Source organism: Malus domestica, chromosome 05 (genome assembly GCF_042453785.1).
Source record: "Malus domestica chromosome 05, GDT2T_hap1".
NCBI lineage: Eukaryota > Viridiplantae > Streptophyta > Magnoliopsida > Rosales > Rosaceae > Malus > Malus domestica.
In genome coordinates this window covers 5,799,630-5,809,620 of record NC_091665.1, presented here as the reverse complement: position 1 = coordinate 5,809,620, position 9,991 = coordinate 5,799,630, and the positions used below count along the sequence as shown (strand labels likewise).

Genomic DNA, 9,991 nt, shown 5'->3' with positions numbered 1-9,991 from the left:
TTTGCTGTCTTCAAAAGGTTTAAAGCAATAGTTGAGCTTCGGAGAGGGTACCGGATTAACAAGTTAAGTAGTGACAGAGTTATAGCCGGTGACCACAACGGCACTTTCTTGGGCGGTGCTTCCCAGTACTCACCCACCTTTGATGAGAAGCACAGCCGGTGCGAATGTGCCTGAAATTTGCTCGAGCCAAGAGCACTTCAACTGGACAATAAAAAACAAATTGAAGGGAAAAGATGCACAAATTTGAGAAATGAGATTAGTGAAGGTATCTAGTCTTTTTGCTACACGAGGAAATGGAAAATACATCCAAACAATACAAAGTTATCATCCACATATATCAGTTGATCTTGACCTTGATGTTGCTCGAGTGCTGTGCACAAGAGGTTTTCTGGAGCTGCCGTTTAACTCGGCAAATTTTCCGCATTTTGTTTCGCAGTACACGTATTCTTTTCCGTCTTCACTGTTGCATTGTTCGTTATCATCCCCGTTCCTTTCTTCGTAGGGAATGAGTCTTAATTTTGACTCTCACAGAAAGAAAAACTCCGTATGATTAGTTAAGTCGATCCTTACGCCACAATTGGCCTTTTTGGTCCTACTAACTGCCTTTGTTTTAATCGGCTAAATGTCCTCCTCTTGTATAAAAACAAAAGGAACCCTACAATAACAATCAAAAGCAGGTAGACTTCGAAAGGGGTTCCCCAAATGATGCTCATACTGCCCCAGCTGCAATCACAGGCACTTCGAACTTGAATTCCTCTGGTATTGACTTCAGGATCGAGAACAAAATCTACATTCGTCGCGCCTGCTTCTTCCAACCAGATACATGTCGTCTTTGATTTATACCCAGGCGCAGTAGCTGTGACTGCACGTAACCAGTAAATCCAACAAAATATTCAGGCATCAAAAGCAATCTAAAGATGAGAAATCGGTACCACAATAGAATTAGAACTATGAGCATACATCCATAAAGCATTCGTTTCCAAAATTCTTCAACAGATTTATTGTCAAGGACTCAAGATACAAATTGTATCTCATGTTCCCCCTTCATAAGAAACTAAGTTCAATTACCATAAAATCCGGTAGCTGCAATTACACCAGGAATAAGAAGAGCAGAAAAAGAGGACCTTCGCGTCACATTCTCTCATTTCATGCCCTCACTAAACAATCCACTACTCTCTAGATCTAGGCCAAGTTTGTTGGAAAGACAAAGTATTTCACGTTCAATGCCATGAATAGATATAACGATTTCCATATGACCAACAAAGTATTTCACGTTCAATGCCATGAATAGATATAACGATTTCCATATGACATACATGAAAAAGCGTACAACTATGGAAATGTGGTTTATATTCTATAAAATGATACCAGTAGTTTTAATTCTCAAATTGCTTCATAATTTCTCTTTTTAATTTTTAAAGCATCCAGCTCGGTATGAAAGGGGATGTAAGATTACCTTCATATCTTCCAGCGGGGGAAAGCAAGCGATGGTAATCCGCAATTGCTCTGCTAGCTTGAACCTGTCAGTCAAAATAGATGAGCCATTGGCTTACATGTAGTCCTCTTCAGCTTATCAAGTGATGTACAAAAGCTAACTGACCAAAAAAGTAAAACAAACTATGACGTAAACCAAAAGGTGTAGCAAAAATAAGCAACATTCCAATGCTTATCCAATTTCCTTTTATTTTGAAATGTACTGATCAAACAGATCGTTTGTCATTTATTTTACTCTACTAATCTTACGGCTAGAAAATATCCCAACAACACTTTAGGCTACTCAACAGCTGTTTTGATCTACTACTCAATTCGATTCTAAAACTTCAGTCCAATCTCACATCTCAAATTGAAGCCATATTGTACAATCATAATATGCAAAACAAAGTATCCCTCAATTTGAAGAATAAAATGAAAGTTCATCAATATACCGTGGAATTTATCCCTTTGATTGCAATAAATCCAGGCAACGGCCTCCCACCATCTGATGAAAAGATCCTTCCACGTACTCCTATCTAAAGAGTACAAGAGTGTAGTTAACGATATCACACCCATCTAAAATTAAAATTTTGAAAAATCTGAAATGGCTTCATGGGAGAATTTTCGCTCTTATTCTCAAATGTTCCGCATAGAGAAAAGCACCACGGATTCAAACAACAGACCACAAGCTAAAATAAGAAAAATTCTGTTCCTGTTGTAACATACCTTGACTACGGTTGCAATGAGATTAAGCATGCTCATTTTGTTGTATTCCCAAAGAGTGAGAAGCTGCATGTTTATATGCATAAAAGACAACACGTCAAATGGTTAAATGATAGTAAGTTAAAACGAAAGGGAAATAATTTTCCTAGGTGAATAAAAGTCACTTGTGCCAATTAATCATTAAAAAATGAACCCATCATAGGACAGGCTGGCAACAACATCCGTGAATCTTCCTAACTAAATAGATATAAACTACCAAAATTCCGATATAACAAATCAACTAAAACATGTAAACAAGCAAGAAGGCAACAAAACCTACTGTGGACAAGCTTATGTTAATAGGAAACAAGAAACGGATAAAGAATATAATGATTAACTGACATTGTGCCTCGTGCATATGTCAGGAACAAAGAACATAACATGATATTAGAATAGTATCAAAACTTGAAGCAAGGACAAAATCAAGATAATCAGCCATGTTAGGATACTGAGTAACCCAACGTTCTTAACCAAAAGAAAAAAGGGCACAACAATCAATTTGGAGATTAGCATGCTTGCAGTAGAGTATTTTTCCTAGGATATTCACAAAGGAGACACTGACACAGTTGATGAAGCTTCTCTTTAAACAGACATCAAAATATATCCCCTGCCTAAAACCCTTCAATGAGGTGAAATTTAGATTGTGAATAGACGCTCTCCTGTTTTGAAGGGAGTGATGTGAGGCTATTAACTCTGAAAATGTAAACCCACACTGATAAGATTGCAAGATCCCCTCCAATGATATTTTAAGTCACTTTGAAGTGTCCAGTTCATCAGATATCATGCCTAAGACAAATAAACCAAAAATAAAGGCTCCTGCTCAAGTAATCTGAGCTATGTTTGAGGACGAGCGTTTCTGTTAATGTATGCTTAATAGATTTGCATTCTATTTTTAATGGAGCATGAACAAGGTTAAAGCCTTTGTTCTTACTTATCTTCGACCTCTTGCCCCATGGAAACTTATCTTTTCAGTTCTTAACAAGAACAGCCAGTGCCATGCAAAGTTCCATCCCCGCTGCCCTAAGGTCCAATAAACCTATGGCTACACCAAGGGTGTAACCATATCCCCATACATGATAAACTTGGCTAAAATGGTATTTTATATCAAGGTTGCAAACACACACCCTAACTGATGACTGACCTCATTAGCAGTAGGCCATTTGTTATCACTAATCTCCAACGTTAATTCGAAACAGCCACCATTTATGTAGTTCCAGTCTTGCATGCCTCCATATATAGGGTACCTACAACACGTGGAAGAAACAATTGATGAATATCAAACAAAAAGAAAATACATAAAATTGTAATGTTTCAAGCCATCATACCAGAATGCTCCATTTGTAATCCCTCCCTCGAATTCCTTGCTCAATGACATATTGTAGTGAGAGCGACTATATACACTTGCTAAGAACCGGAATGTCTCGTCGTCCGGACATGCAAAATAATCTTTCCTGTAATTTAATTTAGATCAAAAGACAAGGGCATGTGCAAAATAAAAAGTTAAGGCGCTTTAGCATAAATTCTGGGAGAATGCTATTTTAAGTTGGACATATTGTTAGGCATCATTTGAAAATTCATAAATTATATTAGTAGTCGGCAATGTTCATAACATTATAGTAACACCTTAAGACCTAATATTCACATCACCATGCTTGTTTCACACTATAAAAGAAACTTTTAAAACACCTAATACATTTGGCATCATACGTAAAATTGAATAATAATCAAAACCTACACTCTAACAGCCAGAAGAAGCTTAATGGAAAGGAATACTTGAAGACATATGTTCGTGGGCAAATGTCCAACAAACAAATCATTTGCATTTTCCCTTGCTGTCAAAGATGTTCCAAGAGAGCTAAAGGTTGACAGGTTTTCCCATTAAGAGGACAAGATTTCAAGCTTTTAAAAGACAAAAGGAAAACAAAGAACAGGAAATACACAACTGCATATCAAGAAAGCAAGACCGTAGTATCAAGATAACAATCAGCAAATGCAGAACTTTTATGGTAGTAAAATGATCACCTTTTATCCTGAGTGCCATCCCATGGATAATTTGCAACAAGGGCACCCTGTGAACAACAAAAGAATTGGTAATGACTAATTGCTCCAAATCTGGATCAAAGAATCCATTAGCTAAGATAGAGAACCACCTGTTGGAATTAAACCCTATGAACATTATGTATTTTTTGAATTAACCGATTTGGATGAGCGAAAAAAAATGAATGTGGATGAAGGCTAAGGAGCTATATTAGATCTGTTATACAAATTTTGGATGGATCAATTTACAAATTCCTTTCTTCCTATAAGTCTTCAAATAACCAAATTTAAAACAAACACTTCATAGGTAGCATGCTCCAAAGTACAAGCTGACAAGCACTAATGCAGTGGCTTTGTGTTTGGTAAATACTATATGTCATATTGATTAAGCTAATGTCTTCCTTGTCTCAGAAGAGAGAAGTAGTTCAGGCATTCTCTGTATCCTTAAATATTCTCCATAAGTTTGACACCAAAGGTATTTACCAGCATGCAGGTCTCAATTATGGCAAAGAGTTATAACTGATTATTTTTGCAAGCTACTGACAGTAAGCAGGAAATTCTGGTTGGCTGCTCAAACAACCTCATGATAAGGGCACAGCTATACTTATGGAATAAACTAAAAGAATGGATCATAACAGGAAAAACACAATGTATTACCCCATGCAAGCTGGCAGATGCAGTAAATTGTATCTCTCTCAACCACTTCATTATTGCTCTTGTTTCAGGTTGTCTCCAATCCTCATCATTATTGACCGGAAAGAACTGTCATTCATGTCAATGTCTCTTATTGTTGAAAATTGGCCAATGACTTTACTGATCATTGTTAAGGCCATAATATAAACAAATACTAAACAAAAGATGTTTCAGACATCCCACTATATAGAGGTTGTAATTTGGAATCTACAGTGAATATCAATCGCGAGGTTTAAATCCTATTCAACTAACACGAAGTGGAATCTCATAATAATAATGATAGTACAGCCCATTTGCAAGTATGTATTCAACAAAGATATCCATCAAATTCATATGGCATAAAATTATACCCAAATTAATTATTTCTATTGGCATTTAAGATTTTAACCTTAGGTCTCTCTAACAATATTTTACTTCCATTGCATCTTATTTCTTTCCTTGGCCACAAGTCATTGACTCTTCCTATTGATGATGGAAACTAAATCTTGTCACTCGGAAAGTACCTGGTCTGGAAAATCTCGATTTAGGTCAACATTATTTGCATTACCCCGCCTCCTTAATGAAAACCCATCGGGATTCATAGACGGCAGTAAATGAAGATGCACATTGTCCACAATCGATGTTGCCTGTAGTGACCAATGGATGTTTGAGAGTACGTTAAATGTTGTACAACTACAACCATGCAGAACTAATATTTGTGACATGAATAACAAATAACTACTTTAAAATAGGTTTATATGATATTATGATGCGAAAACTGAGTTAACGCCAATCACTTTAGTTTTATGCTCAAATGAAACTTGGAGAATCAAAAGGGTTCAATAACAAGGACTAGGAAAATATGGAAAGAAAACAAACGGCATATATATGTTCAGCAGCATAAAAGATGCAACGTTAATCCAGATGATCAGAGGAAGAGATGGGTGCACATGTCTCGCAAAAAGGATTTCTTTCTTCCACCCGATTAAGATTTACTCTAATTTGGCATAATATCAATTATTTTTTCATAAGATACTTAGTTAAATGATGGTTCTTCTAAGGGGTTCAACAGATAAAAGTTTAAAACCCCAATGTTGTAAAGTCTAAAGCACAAAAGTGAAGGCAACGTTCATATTTCCATTTTCTACAGTCCACTAAAAAACACACATCACAATTGAAGTGTAAAAAATTCACAAATGCCTAGCAAATAGAGGAATATAGAAACTTCCAGAAGTTGTCTGAAAATATTTTTTTCTTTTTTTCTGTTAGCAAGTCTGAAAATACTTTATTCGCGAAGCAGATATGTCAAAACAGGAACATATAGATGAAAATAAGAGCAATGTGGGAAAACACTCAACACAGGAAAAGACAAAATGAAAGAATGAAGTAATTTGCCATAAATTACAGACATGCAGGGTATAACATGAAAGAGTTACAGAACAATAATTAGACAAACACTTGCAATAAAAGGAAAGAAAAGTACCAAGGGATCTTTCAAATAGTTGTCACATATCCAATTTGCAAGTAGAATTAGAAGCTCCCGGCCTACAGGTTCATCTCCATGCACATTTCCAATGTACTGCAGCACCCAGCATATTTATCATAAAAGTTCAAAAAGCACTTGAAATTGCATACATGAGTAACAAGCAATTTACATTAAAGAACAAACGAAAGCTTTCAAGTAGCACACCAAATACAAAAATACTACACAGTCACTGTACGAAAACACTCAAAAAACTGAAAACTGGGTAGTGAGTAAAACTTTTTCTACAAAAATTGAATTCAAGATTTCAGTTTTCAACAGTAAACGCATAATGTGGCAGGTGGAAAATGAAAGGGTAACAACAAAAAAATATTAACAATGTATTATTAGTTGCGGCAGAATTCAGAAACATTGAACTTTAAGGAAGAGAGGAGGGAAAACAAATTATCCAATTGCATGTGATCTTTTGGCATGTACTTATAAATTATAATCTTTGTCCTATTACCGCTTCTCAGATTCATTATAAGTTTCTTGTGGTCGTAAGTGGCTCATAACAGTTTCCTTCATTTGTTTCCATGCAAGATCAGAGAAAAAGTAACAAAAAGTGTGACTAAAACTGCCCTCAAAACACATTCAATTGACAGTCTCTCCTTCCTCGGGGACAAGTAACATAATTCAACGAGTGGAATGAATTTATAAAGAGCTCAGATGGATACCAGAATCAACTCAATTCGGTGGTAAACAGGTACCTAAACCTTCTGGATTCAAAGATGCAATACCAGAGAGGCAGAGACATAAATATATCGCACTATTTTAACTTCCACCGCTAAGCAATCAATTTAAACTTCCTATTACTGAAGTTTCTGACCCTTATTCAGCATTATTGTTGCAAAAAGATTTCAGGTACTGGTGTCTGCATCCTTATTACACAGCCTTATGGTTAAATTCAGTTCCAAACAGCTGCAAGGACTAATTTTTGCTAATCTTGACAGCATCACAACAAGTTCCTGTTCTTTTGAATGGTAACTTTTTCTGGATTATGGATAAACACAATATCAACATGCCATGTTCCAAAAAAAAAAATTGATTGTATTTAGGAAAGATTAAAACTTCAGGATTCAAAAGTTTTTACCAAATAGCACAGCTTGGATAATTTGGATAAATTAATATTCAAAAATAAAAAATTGAATGTAACAGAACATTCACCTTAAATGCGGGCTCAGGCTCTTCCTCCCCAGGCTTATCAGAAATTTCTATTACCCACTACAAGCAATAATAAATCAAACATTACAAACTTCATAAGATGTGAGTCAAGATGTTATTCTAATAAATAAAACTAAAGCGATCGAAAGCAAAGAGGAAACTTCAGTGAAACGATTACCAGAGGAACCCCATTCACACTCTTCCCAATACTGATAATCCATTCGAAAAATCCCTCAACAGGAGAATAGAAAGATAAATCAGCATAATCATCGTGAGCTGCCTAAACAAAAATTCTACAATAAAATCTAGCATTTATCCAACTAAAACTACTACTAACAAATATCATTGTTTTATTCATATACCAAGAAGTGGTAAAATTATAATCTGGTACATGTTAAAAAATGCACAAGTCCAAGTAATCACCTGTAAACCCTAGAAATGTTACTGCATCTTCGGCCGAACACCTTAATGGCCCGTTCCAGGTCAGAGTTAGTCATGTACCCTTGAGCTACGTCAACACTGTCGCAAATTTTTTCACATTTTCAATAAACACATACGTATATCAAATTAGATTACATAATTCATGTCAAGCTACTAAACTTCAACTTTAGAGATAAATACCGCTTCTGAGACTTCTTATCTTCAAACAATTGCCTTCCAGAACCACCGCGAGGATCAAATTCGATACCTATCAACATTTAACTTACAATTAGCTAAATTCTTAATGCTAAGCTAGTTTCCTTTTTTAGTAACGACAATCCACCAAAACAGAAGAAACAAAATGTATAAAAGCAATAGGCATGATAATCTGTCTTACATAATTAACTACCGTTTGGTTCCTGGGAAATCAAAGGAAAATTTTCCAATTTACTTCTTGTTCTTGTAATCTCAGTTTTTCAACTTCCAAAAAATTGAATGTACACAGATGCATATACACACACATAGACATGAAAATGCATACAAATATATATATAACACATATGAGGAGATGGGCGGGACCTGGAGGGTAGGAACTGTGCAGGCCGCCTCTAGCAGTGGCAGTACGAAGAAAAGAGGAGAAGCTGAGAGAGAGGAAGAGGATGGAAAGAGCAAGCTTCATTATGTGATCTTTGGGGTTGACGATGGTGGCGAAGGAGCTCCAGCATCGGATTCAGGAAGCGGTTGTTGGAACTCGGAAGGAGTTGAAGAAGAAGAAGAAGAAAATCGTAACGACGAAGATCGGAGATGCTGGATCTCGCGGGAAAATGGGCTACAAATTCCAATGGAAGCAAAGTAAGGGGAGACTTCTAGATATGGGTTGCAAATGGATCTCGGCCCATTTGTCAAACAACTTGTCTTTGGGCCTAAATTAGCCATACAAACCTAACCAGATGAATGGTTTAAACCAACCGAATCAAACCAAATTTAATAGTTTAATCTTGTTGATGTAGTCTGAGTTAAAATGTAGAGAAATGTCACTAAATTATATTACAAAATTACAAAGTTGATATTGGAAATAGTTGTCTATTACCTTGGGAATTTACTAGTTGTCGAATGTAATATCTAAATTTTCTCATATGTTCACTAAGACATAAGAAATCAGAAAAAGTGTTAGTTTTTTTCTTAAAATTTGTTCTCAAATACCTAAAAAACAAGAAGTATATCAATTAGGGGCTAGTTGATCCGATTTTCTTTCTTTATTTTCCATATTACTATGTTCTCTTAGTCCTTCATTTTTCTCATTCTTAATTCAAGTAAACATGAATTAAGAGTTATATGGATCCAATGTTACATATATGTTTGTGAATGAACCCTGGTAGGCGTCACCAGAGACAGATGTACATTGGAACCAAGGTGGTCCTAGGATCACCCAGTCCGAAACATATACATGTGAAGTACTTCCAATGACTCTTTGAATGCTTGGAATCCTAAATCCACCATTGAGAGTCGCAATCTAATCTTTAGCATAATCGACATGTGGATACTTTGCGATTTGAAAATCTTTAGGTTCAATTTCAACAATTGTAAAAGTTTTGACAAATGTTAAAGTGAATCTAAAGAGTCGATGTGATGAAATATTCAGACAATGAAACATTGTAGTCCTCCCGCAACCCCCCTTTTACCCCCAAGCAATTTATGTATCCATCAAATTTAGTTATTCAAACAATTGGCGTTGGTGGTATTGGTAAGGAATAAAGTTAATTCGTCAGCAACTGCATCATGCACCTACTTATCTTCAACCGTCCAAGCTTTTTAAAATCGCCTCGGATTGGCCGAGCTTGAGGTCATCAATATCATGGTCTCAACGCGGACCCCCAAGATGGCCGACCAAGAAATGTCAAAACTTTGGACACGTGTACGACTGTTGTATCAACACCTAAT

At 35.9% G+C, this 9,991-nt stretch overlaps 1 protein-coding gene across 1 annotated transcript; it reads right to left on the bottom strand.

Annotated features, from left to right (window-relative positions):
- Positions 1-234: 234 nt before the first annotated feature.
- Positions 235-8,893, bottom strand: LOC103448894 (carboxypeptidase SOL1). Its single transcript, XM_008388152.4, has 15 exons — positions 8,630-8,893; positions 8,252-8,318; positions 8,054-8,149; positions 7,809-7,839; positions 7,634-7,690; positions 6,428-6,523; positions 5,469-5,591; positions 4,930-5,034; positions 4,258-4,304; positions 3,561-3,686; positions 3,377-3,479; positions 2,200-2,262; positions 1,926-2,009; positions 1,457-1,520; positions 235-862 (listed from the first exon to the last, which is right to left on the bottom strand). Exons 1-15 carry the CDS (start codon positions 8,727-8,729, stop codon positions 567-569), a joined length of 1,458 nt encoding a protein of 485 aa, XP_008386374.1. The 5' UTR covers positions 8,730-8,893; the 3' UTR covers positions 235-566.
- Between the last annotated feature and the right edge of the window lie 1,098 nt (positions 8,894-9,991).

Bases quoted from the DNA above. Each gene is read 5' to 3' on its own strand.
- LOC103448894 (XM_008388152.4), bottom strand. From the start codon at position 8,729: ATGAAGCTTGCTCTTTCCATCCTCTTCCTCTCTCTCAGCTTCTCCTCT. The intron at 3,687-4,257 runs GTGATCATTTTA...ATTAAATTACAG, and splicing joins GATGGCACTCAGGATAAAAG to GAAAGATTATTTTGCATGTC. The intron at 1,521-1,925 runs GTATATTGATGA...TTTGACTGACAG, and splicing joins TCAAAGGGATAAATTCCACG to GTTCAAGCTAGCAGAGCAAT.